General features: G+C 37.9%; 1 protein-coding gene and 1 non-coding gene across 3 annotated transcripts in view; both read left to right on the forward strand.

Annotated features, from left to right (window-relative positions):
* TBC1D32 (TBC1 domain family member 32) overlaps positions 1-13,763 on the forward strand; it is a 207,492-nt gene that overhangs the window by 13,314 nt on the left and 180,415 nt on the right. For both annotated transcript variants that reach the window (XM_024996951.2, XM_024996952.2), the window contains exons 4-5: positions 1,536-1,713; positions 12,358-12,426. In XM_024996951.2, coding sequence (XP_024852719.1) covers positions 1,536-1,713; positions 12,358-12,426 — 247 coding nt within the window. The remainder of the gene's footprint in view (positions 1-1,535; positions 1,714-12,357; positions 12,427-13,763) is intronic.
* MIR12063 (microRNA mir-12063) lies at positions 6,977-7,058 on the forward strand. The gene has a single exon (NR_162439.1). It is a non-coding gene; the product is annotated as a microRNA mir-12063 (primary transcript).

Here is a 13,763-nt window from a genome sequence, read left to right on the forward strand (position 1 = left end):
CTTATTTATTTCTTGCTATGACCATGCGAACTAGATCAGCTTGATTGTGTGTTGTTTTTTTTTAATTTAAAGCTCTAAGTGCCTTTATTCAATGATTCATGAATTGGACAGCATCCCATCTAGTAAATAGAAGAGTGCTCCTAGATTGTATTTTTTATTTTTATTTTTTGCTTGCATCGAGTCTTTGTTGCTGCACCTGGGCTTTCTTTAGTTGCGGTGAGTGGGGGCTCCTCTTTGTTGCAGTGTGCAGGCTTCCCATTGAGGTTGCTTCTGTTGTTGTGGAGTACAGGCTCTAGGCTCCTGGGCTTCAGTAGTTGGTGGCTTGGGGCCTTAGAACGTGCAGCCTCCAGTAGTACATGGGTTCAGTAGTTGCAGCTTGCAGGCTCGAAGTTGTGGTGCATGGTCTTAGTTGCTCCGCAGCATTTGGAAGCCTCCGGGACCGGTGATTGAACCCGTGTCTCCTGCATTGGGAGGAGGATTCCTATCCACTCTGCCACTAGGGAAGTCCTAGATTGTTTTCTTTTTCTCATGTATAGTTAAGAAAAAAGAGACTTATTTATAATGATAGAGCTTGTAGGTAAAGTAGTGAGGACTCCAATCCAAGTTTTCTGATTTCAAATTTAGTATTTTATTTACTTTAACATCTGAGCCACCAGGGAAGCCCATTTTATTCATTATCTTTATTTAAATCTTTATACCTTGTTGCTTTTAATTTTTGCCTTTTTAAGTATAGAAATTTCAGTAGTACACATCTCATATTCCTCATTTGTAAAATAAAGGGTAGACTAGATTATTTTTATATTTCCATCTAGCTCTAAAATTCTACCTGTAGGGTTTTGGAGGATCTTAGTTTAATGTTAGTATGGGTGCTTGAGAGTTTGCACTTAATAAATGGATAAATTTATTACAAGTTTTTAAAAAATAGATAGATAGACCCAGAGAGCTAAAATGGACCTTAGAAATTATCCATTTCAAAATTTTACTAATTTCAGGAATCCTTTTCCTAACATCTCTGATAGTGGTTTCTCTATTTGAAAGGATCCACTGATATTTTAATTCCTATTTGGTTCTCAGTTGTAGTGATGGATGCCTATAGATACAAATTATAGGCAGGTGAGAAGGGAAGGAAAAAATAGAGGAAGGGAGAATAGAGAAAGAGAAATTTTAAAAAGGAGTGAAAGTGTCCTGTAATATAGGCTGGGTTTTGGTAGTTGTATATTAGCAGTTGACTTTGTTGCTAATTACTGGAGTCTGCCTTTGGAACATCTTGCCTTGAGTTCTGTTAATTTTACTGCCTTGGTTCATGTAACCAGATGCAAAAACTTGGGAAATAACATATTTTAGATTTCCTATTAATTATTTTCCTGTTGTGTGAATTCTGTTGTGTCATTTGGTGTTTCAGAAAAACTAACTTTTGTCTTTAGGATTATATTCTTAGAGGGACTTTACAGAAAAAAATAATAAGTTTAATTTAGTTGAATGTTTTAATTTGTGCTAATAGTCTTTCTCTTACAAAGCTTGCTTTGAATTTAAAGGTATAAAGAGATGATTCATTCTCTGAAGAACATCATGAAGATAGTGGTGGAATCTATGATTAACAAGTTTGAAGAAGATGAAATACGAAGTCAAGAGAGGCAGAAAAAAATCCAAAAGGAGAAAAGCAGTAGTTATTGCACAGACAATTGCTCTGATAGTGATTCGTCCTTCAATCAGGTGTGTTGTTTAATTCTGCCTTTATGTCTTGAAATGGTGTTTAATAATCATTAGCTTCAATTCAGTCTTTATTAGCCAGATTTTTTTGTCTACTTTCTAGTTTTAAGATTCAGAAGAATAAGCAATAACATAATCTGATATTAAACATTTAGTTCATGAAATAATATCTTCTAGAATTATATGTACAGCAAATTATATCTGAACAATTGTTAATGAGATTAGGAAATAAACTGGTAGATTTTGGATAAAGAAAAAATGAAGCAATCTGCTTAGTCTTTAGTTAAACAAAAGATCTTATTCCCAGTTAATCCTTATTAATCAAATATTAACTACACTGTAGATGAGACATGGAGATAAAATATTTCCTTTATCTTCTGGAGATGAAAGTTGCTATGAATTGTTAGTTTTAAAAGATAAGCTTTTTTTTAATGTTCAAAGATTTGAAGCTTTATATTTTATCCTTCCCATTTATTGGAATCCTTGTCATTTAGCTACAACAGAGCTAAGAGTCCAGTGTCTAGATTAGTCCTAACAGAAAACAAAGGAAACTAGTTGGAGTAGAGCCCATGAATGCACCATAAATTTCCATACAGAAACTTTCAGGCCATTTGGAGTCTGTTTGACCTTCATATGAATCCCACCTGATATTTTTAGTGAAACATTTTCACCTAATTAGTTCTAACATAGGGACATAACTGTAACATAGATCCTAAATGCATACCAAAAAGGAATATGGAAAGTTTGGGTGAGACATGAAATATATATGTATATTAATCGACTACACTTTTGAAGGGAAAATGGCTTTGGAATTAGTCAAGGCAGAATATAAAAGTTATCACTGCATTATTTACCAGGAGATAACTGTGCTGAGTTTTAATTTTTATAAGTCCAGTTAATTATCTGATGTGATGGAGGAAGTGACAAAGGTTGTGAATTTTCTTCATGTTGTGGCTATAAATCATCCCTTGTTGATGTACTCTTTGGAAGAAGAGTAGGCTATAGAGATTTTAGTTCAGTTTAATGTAATCAGATGGCTTATTCAATAGGTTTACTGAAATGCTACTTTTCAAGGACATTCTGGAAAGGAAAGGCACAGAAACACCTAACTTTAGAACTCTGAGGACTCATAAGATTATACTTTCTTAGTTATCCAGTTCAGTTCAGTCGCTCAGTCTTGTCCAACTCTGTGACCCCATGAACCGCAGCACACCCAGGGCTTCCTGTCCATCACCAACTCCTGGAGTTCACCCAAACTCATGTCCATTGAGTAGGTGATGCCATCCAACCATCTCACCCTCTGTCATCCCCTTCTCCTCCTGCCCTCAATCTTTCCCAGCATCAGGGTCTTTTCAAATGAGTCAGTTCTTTGCATCAGGGGGCAAAAGTATTGGAGTTTCAGCTTCAACATCAGTGCTTCCAATGAACACCCACGACTGATCTCCTTTAGGATGGACTGGTTGGATCTCCTTGCAGTCCAAGGGACTCGCAAGAGTCTTCTCCAACACCACAGTTCAAAAGCATCAATTCTTCAGTGCTCAGCTTTCTTTATAGTCCAACTCTCACATCCATGCATGACCACTGGAAAAACCATAGCCTTGGCTAGACGGACCTTTGTTGACAAAGTAATGTCTCTGCTTTTTAATATGCTGTCTAGGTTGGTCATAACATTCCTTCCAAGGAGTAAGCATCTTTTAATTTCATGGCTGCAACCACCATCTGCAGTGATTTTGGACCCCCCAAAAATAGTCAGCCTCTGTTTCCACTGTTTGCCCATCTATTTGCCATGAAGTGATGGGACCGGATGCCATGATCTTAGTTTTCTGAATGTTGAGCTTTAAGCCAACTTTTTCACTCTCCTCTTTTACTTTCATCAAGAGGCTCTTTAGTTCTTCTTCACTTTCTGCCAGAAGGGTGGTGTCATCTGCATATCTGAGGTTATTGATATTTCTCCCGGCAATCTTGATTCCAGCTTGTGCTTCTTCCAGCCCAGTGTTTCTCATGATGTACTCTGCATGAAAGTTATATAAACAGGGTGACAATATACAGCCTTGATGTACTCCTTTTCCTATTTGGGACCAGTCTGTTGTTCCATGTCCCCTTCGAACTGTTGCTTCCTGACTGCATACAGGTTTCTCAAGATGCAGGTCAGGTGGTCTTGTATTCCCATCTCTTGCAGAATTTTCCACAGTTTGTGGTGATCCACAGAGTCAAAGGCTTTGGCATAGTCAATAAAGCAGAAATAGATGTTTTTCTGGAACTCTCTTGCTTTTTCCATGATCCAGTGGATGTTGGCTATTTGATCTCTGGTTCCTCTGCCTTTTCTAAAACCAGCTTGAACATCTGGCAGTTCCCAGTTCACATACTGCTGAAGCCTGGCTTGGAGAGTTTTATGTATTACTTTACTAGAGTGTGAGATAAGTGCAATTGTGTGGTAGTTTGAGCATTTTGGCATTGCCTTTTTTTGGGATTGCAGTGAAAACTGACCTTTTCCAGTCCTGTGGCCACTTCTGAGTTTTCCAAATTTGCTGACATATTGAGTGCAGCACTTTCACAGCATAATCTTTTAGGATTTGAAATAGCTCAACTGGAATTCCATCACCTTTGCTAGCTTTGTTGGTAGTGATTTTTCCTAAGGCCCACTTGACTTCTCATTCCAGGATGTCTGGCTCTAGGTGAGTGATCACACCATCGTGATTATCTTGGTCATAAAGATTTTTTTGTACAGTTCTTCTGTGTATTCTTGCCACCTCTTCTTAATATCTTGTGCTTCTGTTAGGTCCATACCATTTCTGTCCTTAATTGTGTCCATCTTTGCATGAAATGTTCCTTTGGTATCTCTAATTTTCTTTTTTATTATTATTATTATATTTTAAATATAAATTTGTTTATTTTAATTGGAGGCTAATTACTTTACAATATTGTTTTGGTTTTGCCATACATCAACATGAATCCGCCACGAGTGTACACGTGCTCCCCATCCCAAAACCCCCTCTCTCCTCCCTCCCCATACCATCCCTTTGGGTCATCCCAGTGCACCAGCCCGAAGGATCCTATATCCTGCATCGAACCTGAACTGGCGACTCATTTCATATATGATATTATACATGTTTCAGTGCCATTCTCCCAAATCATCCCACCCTCTCCTTCTCGCACAGAGTCCAAAAGACTGTTCTATACATCTGTGTCTCTCTTGCTGTCTCGCGTACAGGGTTATCGTTACCATCTTTCTAAATTCCATATATATGTGTTAGTATACTGTATTGGTGTTTTTCTTTCTGGCTTACTTCACTCTGTATAATAGGCTCCAGTTTCATCTACCTCATTAGACTTGATTCAATTATGTATTCTTTTTAATGGCTGAGTAATACTCTATTGTGTATATGTACCACAGCTTTCTTATCCATTCATCTGCTGATGGACATCTAGGTTGCTTCCATGTCCTGGCTATTATAAACAGTGCTGCGATGAACTCTCTAATTTTCTTGAAGAGATCTCTAGTATTTACCATTCTATTGTTTTCCTCTATTTCTTTACATTGATCTTTGCATTCTTAGTTATTAGATAAACCATATGTCTACACTGAAATTGTTTTCCAGGTTGGGCAGTGGTAAAGAATCCACCTGCAATGCAGGAGACGCATGAGTCCGTTTCGATCCCTGGGTTGGGAAGATCTCTTGAGGGAGGAAATGGCAATCCACTCCAGGATTCTTGCCTTGAAACTTGCATGGATAGAGGAGCCTGGTGGGCTATGGTCTATGGGGTCACAGAGTCAGTCGTGACTGAGCACATATACACTGAAATTAAACCAGAAGAGAGAAAAATGGAGCATGTTATTTTGTTGTAAGAAGTACAAATATTTAGATCTAAATAGGATTGATTAACTGGCAGTTAAGCGTGTTAATCTCAAATGCCAAGTTATTTCCCATCATAGAATCATAGATTTTTGAAGAAATTCAAAGCTTTGGTAGAAATGGAATCATACTTTCAGAAGATATTTTTGTTTTTTGTTTTGATTCTTGAGAAGGGTCTTGCTTTAAGTATATGGCTTCCTTTGGAATGTCCACAGAGTATATCTGCATGTTAAAGTGCCTGCCTTATGAATATGACTTTGTTTTAGAAGGGACTAATTGAATTGAATTTGAACTGGGCCCACCACCACCAAGGCCTTTGGATCCTTGGACCTTTGGGGAAAAAAATCACATAAATGCCAGAACTGTCCTGAAAGGTCTGTTAGTGTGGCTGAGATGTTTGGGTATGTTTTTGTTTAGTGAAAAAAAGATTCTTTTGCTTTAACTGACCAAAGAGAGGCTGAATTAATATGCTCAGAAGTGAAAGAGTCTCTGAAGATATATCAATCATTCATTCCATTAAATATTGATGTTATTATTGATGCCTTCAAAATTGATGTTACTTGCACTGGGCTTTAAAAAAACTGAATTATTCTGTGAATAATATTTAGTCAACAATTTTGATGCTGCTGTTTTGATATTAGTAGAACATTTGTATTTTATGAATAGAGTAGGCTTTATTTCCTTGTTATTTTAAATATTGAATCCTGATTGTATATTGATCCATTATTAAAAAACTTTGAACATGACTTCCTTGGAGACTATTTGTGTACGTTTGAGCATATTAAAGAATAAAGTTGGCTGGTTTTTACTATAGTTGTGAGCAGAGAATTCTCAAAGGATTGATACTGTGATTAAACATGGAAGAGTCTGCAAAATAATGCTGAAAAGATAAATGTACACTTTGTATGGAGAAGGTGAGTTTAGTATAACAGTCCACTGCTGTTCTTTTGTAATGTGAACCTATATAAGGCATTTCTTTGCTTTCATGGCTACCTCTCCTTGAAGCCCATCCTTTGGTCTCTATGGCAGGCAGAATAATAGCCCTTTCAAAAACATCCATGTCTTAATTCCCAGAATTTGTAACCTGTTACCTTACATAGCCCAAGGGACTTGTAAATATGATTAAATTAAGATGGGGAGATTATTCTGGATTATTCAGGTAAGCCAAATGTAATCACAGGCGTCCATATGAGAGAGACTCAGGAAGGTCAGAGGCAGAGAAAGTGCTGGGCAGGCTGAAGTAGATGTCCGAGTGGTTGTTGGCTTTGAAGAGGGAAGGTGGCCCATGATCCCAGGATGCAGGCAGTCCCTAGAAGCTAGAAAAGGCAAGGAAATATATTCTCCCCAGAAGGCAGAAGGAACAGAGCTCTGTGGATGTATTCTGGACTCTAGAACTGTAAATTGGTGTTGAGAACTTCCCTGGTGGTCCAGTAGTTAAGAATCCGCCTGCCAAGGCAGGGGACACGGGTTCAGTCACTGGTCCAGGAAGATTCTACATACAGTAGGGCAGCTAAACTCTTGTGCTACAGCTGCTGAAGCTCACTAGCTCTAGGGTCTGTGCTCTGCAGCAAGAGAAGCCATTGCACCCCACCGAAACTAGAGTAAGCCCACGTGTAGGAGTGAAGACCCAGCATAGTCAAAATATAAATAAATAAAAATCTGTGGCTATAGAAGGGGAAAAATGGGTCACTGGGAACAACTAACAGTTAAAAAAATAAATAAATTGATGTTTTTTTATGTCATGAAGTTTATGGTAACTTGTTACAGTAGCAATGCTGAAACTAGTATCTTCCCATTGTTACTTGTTCACCTAAAGGCCAGGTTTGTTGTTTCTGCTTTTTACTTCCTGGAAAAGAAGCTATTCCTTGGACTTTGTGTTTGAACTGCCTCCTGGAAACAATTTCAACTCCATCTTGTTACTAGGTTTTGAATCTTTCAATAAGACTTTTCTTAAGTAGCTCTTTTCTTTTATTGGATGTGATGCCTTTGCCCTGAGTATGTGCTATGCTTTGCAACCCTGTGGACTGTAGCCTGCCAGGCTCCTCTGTCCATGGGATTTTCCAGGCAAAAACACGGGAGTGGGTTGCCATTTCCAGGATCCTTTCAGGGAATCTTCCTGACCTAAGGATCGAACCCGCATCTCTTATGTCTCCTGCATTGGCAGGCAGGTTCTTTACGGCTGAGCTACTGGGGAAGCCCTTGTGCTATGCACTGGATCACTCTAATTTGTGTTTTTCCCTAACTTCTCAAATCTTAGAGTATCTTGAGTTCAACCCCATTTTTGGCCTCTGTTAAAATCTCAGATATGCAGATGACACCACCCTTATGGCAGAAAGTGAAGAGGAACTCAAAAGCCTCTTGATGAAAGTGAAAGAGGAGAGTGAAAAAGTTTGCTTAAAGTTCAACATTCAGAAAACTAAGATCATGGCATCTGGTCCCATCAGTTCATGGCATCTGGTCCCATCAGTTCATGGGAAATAGATGGGGAAACAGTGGAAACAGTGTCAGACTTTATATTTTTGGGCTCCAAAATCACTGCAGATGGTGACTGCAGCCATGAAATTAAAAGACGTTTACTCCTTGAAAGAAAAGTTATGAGCAACCTAGATAGCATATTCAAAAGCAGAGACATTACTTTGCCAACAAAGGTCCATCTAGTCAAGGCTATGGTTTTTCCTGTGGTCATGTATGGATGTGAGAGTTGGACTGTGAAGAAAGCTGAGCGCCGAAGAATTGATGCTTTTGAACTGTGGTGTTGGAGAAGACTCTTGAGAGTCCCTTGGACTGCAAGGAGATCCAACCAGTCCATTCTGAAGGAGATCAGCTCTGGGATTTCTTTGGAAGGAATGATGCTAAAGCTGAAACTCTAGTACTTTGGCCACCTCATGCGAAGAGTTGACTCATTGGAAAAGACTGATGCTGGGAGGGATTGGGGGCAGGAGGAGAAGGGGACGACAGAGGATGAGATGGCTGGATGGCATCACTGACTCGATGGATGTGAGTCTGGGTGAACTCAGGGAGTTGGTGATGGACAGGGAGGCCTGGCGTGCTGCGATTCATGGGGTCACAAAGAGTCGGACACGATTGAGCAACTGAACTGAACTGAACTGAAAATCTTTAGAGTTTTACAGTGCTCTTTTTGGTGAGGAACTTTGCTTTTGAGGATGTCATAGAACTGCCGAAGAATCATAGGATTCTCTTGTTCAGTAGCATTGGCTAGAGCAATAGGATAACCGCAGCCCAAACTGTTGTTCAGAAGTTCCTCCATCTCTTTTAGTAGTAGTGTAGTCGCTCAGTCGTTTCCGATTCTTTGCGACCCGGTGAACTATAGCCCACCAGGCTCCTGTGTCCATGGGATTCTCTAGGCAAGAATACTTGAGTGGATTGCCATTTCCTTCTCCAGGGGATCTTCCCAACCCAGGGATTGAACCTGGGTCTCCCGCATCACAGGCAGATGCTTTACCCTCTGAGCCACCATTGATCAGACTTTTATTATTATTTTTTGCCTTATAAACAGAAAAAGATAAAAACCTAAAATCCTAAAAATGTAGAAAAAGAAAGTCATCTGAGACTAGAAAAAAAGAACATACTAGTATCAATAGTGCATCTGCCTAGAGTTAAGCTTGAGACAGGTGGATTGGGAGGAGAATTGGTTAGGTGCAGGTGTGAGCTTCCTTGCTTGCTTGTTTAATAGTAATGTCTTGAGACAATTTGATACCAGAAAAGCTAATTTCTTTAATTAACAGTGCTAATACCTTCATGAATATGTGTTCCTTTATACTTTTAAATATTAATAGGTTTTTGTTTTTATTTCTCAATGGTAGCACTTTTCACATAAGTATCTAGGAAATTAAGAACTTTATCATTTGAAAATATTTTAAAAATTTGTTTTTGTTTTGAATTAATAACTTTTTCTGTATTTAAGACTTAATGAACAGTGCATAGTTTTAAGAAGTTTTAGATGCACTACAGTTTTGAAAAGCTATTTTACATGAAGCTAATTCCTTCTGAATCTTGAAAACAAGTCAGACTCTGGCTCTGCCATTTATGAACTGTGGGCTTTGGCTTCTTACTCTCTTTCTGTGTTCAATTTTCTTAACTGTTATAGAAGAGACAGTAATAACATTTACCTTATAAGATTGCTTTGCAGGTTTAACGTACATAAAGCATTCTACACACATTAAAGATCCTCATATTAAGCTCTTATGTAAGTGTTTGCTGTTATTGTCCTCATCCCTGGTTGGTGCTTTTTTTTTTTCTTTTCCTTTTGTGAGAATACAGAAGAAGTCATTGTGCAGTTAGACATTTTAAGCCTGAGGAATAACTAGGTTTCAGTTCAGTTCAGTTCAATTCAGTCGCTCAGTCGTGTCTGACTCTTTGTGACCCCATGAATCGCCACACGCCAGGCCTCCCTGTCCATCACCAACTCCTGGAATTTACCTAAATTCATGTCCATCGAGTCCATGATGCCATCCAGCCATCTCATCCTCTGTCGTCCCCTTCTCCTCCTGCCCCTAATCCCTCCCAGCATCAGAGTCTTTTCCAATGAGTCAACTCTTCGCAGGAGGTGGCCAAAGTACTGGAGTTTCAGCTTCAGCATCAGTCCTTCCAATGAACTAGGTTTAATATTTATATATTTTATTTCCCATAGCCATTTATTTCAACAACAGAACAGTTGTCTTTCTTTCACTAGTTGTATTTCAATGGTTTATATAGTTTACAAACCAAAGATTTAAAAAGAGGTTTCTAGGGTAATTAATTTTAATGGTGGTATGAATTTTGAACTTAGTACAGTTATTGACTAATGTCAATAATCTTCAGTTTGTGTTGAATAAAGTGAGTACATCTCTGTAAAACAACAAAAGTTACAGAATGCATCTTGTGTTCACTATCTCTAGGTATACCTTGTTTGACAGAAATGTATACCAATCTTACTGTGGCATTTAAAGACCTTTAATTAGTATCTGCATGATCATGCTGCTGCTGCTGCTGCTAAGTTGCTTCAGTCATGTCCAACTCTATGCGACCCCATAGACAGCAGCCCACAAGGCTCCCCCGTCCCTGGGATTCTCCAGGCAAGAACACTGGAGTGGGTTGCCATTTCCTTCTCCAACGCATGAAAGGGAAAAGTGAAAGTGAAGTCGCTCAGTCGTGTCTGACTCTTAGCGACCCCATGGACTGCAGCCTACCAGGCTCCTCTGTCCATGGGATTTTCCAGGCAAGAGTACTGGAGTGAGGTGCCATTGCCTTCTGCATGATCATGCAGTAGGACCAAAATTCATCTTAGATTATCAACCTATTCTACTTCTTGCCCTTTTCCCTGTAGAGTTTGCTCAGAAATTGTTTGCTTGGATTACAATTTCATTCACATAAATATGTTTAAAAAATATTTTTCCTTTTGGAGTTATCTACCTATATTGATATCACCAACAGATCTATTTTGTGTTGCTTTAGCAATGAAGTTAGCAGATCCGCTCCCTCAGGAATTTATCTTTTTATTTATTTCTTGACTGTGCTGTATGGTATGTGGGATGTTAGTTTTTGGACCAGGAATCAAATCCTTGGTCCCTGCATTGGAAGCATGGAGTCTTAGCCACCGGATCACTCTTTTCTGGTGGGGGAGAGGAGCAGGAATTTTTAATATAACTCTTTCAGCTGTTCTAAATACTTCTAGCAAATCTGTATTCAATGGAACACATTACCTGCATGCTCTAGTTAAATCAGTTATTGCAGTTAGTTGCAATGGAAATTTGCCCATCTACTGATACACAACACCCCTAGAGGAAATGTTAAATACAGAAAACCTTTAAGGTAGGTATTCCCGCTTTCCACACTTTTAGACTTACTCTGATCTCTAGTGTAATAAGTTATTTCATTGCTTATGTAATGTTTTAGGAATAATTTATACTGTGTTTAAGATGACAAAGGAATCTTGTATAGTAATGCATGTGTGCTCAATTGTGTCCGACTTGTTGCAACCCCACGGATTGTAGCCCAGCAGGCCCCTCTGTCTGTGGGATTCCACAGTGGGTTGCCATTTCCTACTTCAGGGAATCTTCCCAACCCAGGGATCGAACCTGAGTCTCTTGCATCTCCTGCATTGGCAGGTGGATTCTTTACCACTGTACCGCCTGGGAACCCAATATCTTATATAGGTTAGTAAGTATATTAATGAGGCTACTCCATAATGATGGCAGCTTTTATTTTTAAGTGGTTATTTTAGGTATTATTTAAATTGCTTTGGCAAGAGAAAGTTTCTTTCCTTTTCCAAAACAGCTTATGGTCTACTATAAACTTTTTCTAGATGAAAGTTTTTACTTCAGAAATTCTTCACTTAAGAGGAGGCATTAAGAAAGGTTACAGAGAAGTACAGAAAAGAAAAGGAACAAAAAAGTTCAATCAGCATTATAGTTATGGTTTGGGTACCTTTAGTACCTTCATATTTATGTTGTTTTATCTTTGTTTCATAGATCTGAGATTCCTGGGTGTAAAATACTTTTTACTTTTACATGTCTTTTGAGTGTTACAATGTTCTGCATGTTGCAATTGCTCAGCAAATGATAACCTTCACATATAGGAAGGTACACTGTCCTAGTGCAACATTAAGTTCTCACTTAAATGCCTTGGGATACAAAAAAAAATCTAAGCTTGCTGCCAAACCAAACTAGTTCACTCCCTTCTCTTGTTCAGAATGCATTTTGTGCTTGGAATTATATTAAAATCATTTATAATAATACCTCTAAAAGTCTACTAAATGAGTGAAGGAATGAATGTCCTGTTAATTGTGTTACAGAGTTACAAATTTTGTCAAGGAAAATTACAATTGATTTTAGACCAGTTGGATCCTGGGCAACCTAAAGAGGTAAGTTTAAAGGACAGCTGTTAAGTTCACTCAGATATACTTATTATATATTATAATCAATAGCAGCTGGATTATTTCTCTTCAAGATAATCCTTTAATATCATGACAGTTCTAGGGTTACATCCCTGCTAGACCTTCTAGTCTTGAAATGAAGAGTCACAGAATAAGAGATGTTCTCTTTAGAAAATTGTCACAGTTTATAAGAGGAAATTTTTATTTCTAGTTTCAGTTTTCAAGGAGATGAAGTTATGAGCAGTTTCCCCCCAAACTGTTCCTTCACTGTCGCTTTGTATGTGATAATTTAGTGATTTCTTTGAAGGAAAAAAACTTCATTTAATGCTCTTTCTACTTTGGAAAGTATGAGCAACTTTGACACATATATTTGTTTACTTGAAAAGATTTTTTAAAAGCAGCTTTACTGAATGTATTTCTTTATATTGTAATAACTATATAAATTAATTTTTATGAAGTTTTCTTTCATTTGACAGTGTCTGTTTCTCTTGACATAGAAAATTATAGGGTTTTTGAAGTACCTGACATCTCGTACATCTTACCATTTGGTCTCAATTTTGAAATACGTTGTTTTTCTTCAACTTTTTATTTTAAACCAAATGAATAGCTATGATTTACTCTCACTGATCTTTTTTTTTTCTCTCAGCATTTCACATTTTGATTTATTTTCTAGATTTTTAGTAAATGTTTCAACAGATCAGCAATCGGACCTGACTTTATATGATAACAATATTATTGTTTTTAAGTGGATTGTTTGGAAATCTGTACATGATCAGAAACTTTTGTTCTGAACAAGTAGTAAATTGTTAATGGAGTTTTGTCCTAAAAATTAACTGAAAAGGAGAAATTTACTATGTTTTTAAATTTTTTCTCTAGTCCTGCTTAACCTTATCCCAAATAAAATTGTATTTAGAAGTCTTTCATATGAATATATAGACATTTAAAAACACATGTGTATTGTGTTTTTCACCTAAAACTTAACATCCTGATTTGGAGTGCCTGGTGTCCTAAGGTCTTAGCTTTTTGACTCATTTTTTTTTTTTTTTTTCCTCTCACTAGGCTTCAGTCAGCCGAAAAACAACCAAATTTTGAGGAACTCACTAGTTGGAGAGTGAGAGGCAGAGAAGCTTTATTCCACTTCTGATTGGAATAGAGCTTTTTGCCACTGCTGTCTCTTGGGCCATACTGTCCTAAGTGAATTCTGTTTGGATTTTGAGAATTCTGATTGGATTTCTTCTCAGAAAGATGTATATGAAAATTCAGAAATTCAGTTTTGCATCACATTGCTGAACGACCCCCACCCTCCGCAGTGGTTACTAGGTCAG

The sequence above is a fragment of the Bos taurus genome, chromosome 9 (genome assembly GCF_002263795.3).
Source record: "Bos taurus isolate L1 Dominette 01449 registration number 42190680 breed Hereford chromosome 9, ARS-UCD2.0, whole genome shotgun sequence".
NCBI classification, from domain to species: Eukaryota; Metazoa; Chordata; class Mammalia; order Artiodactyla; family Bovidae; genus Bos; species Bos taurus.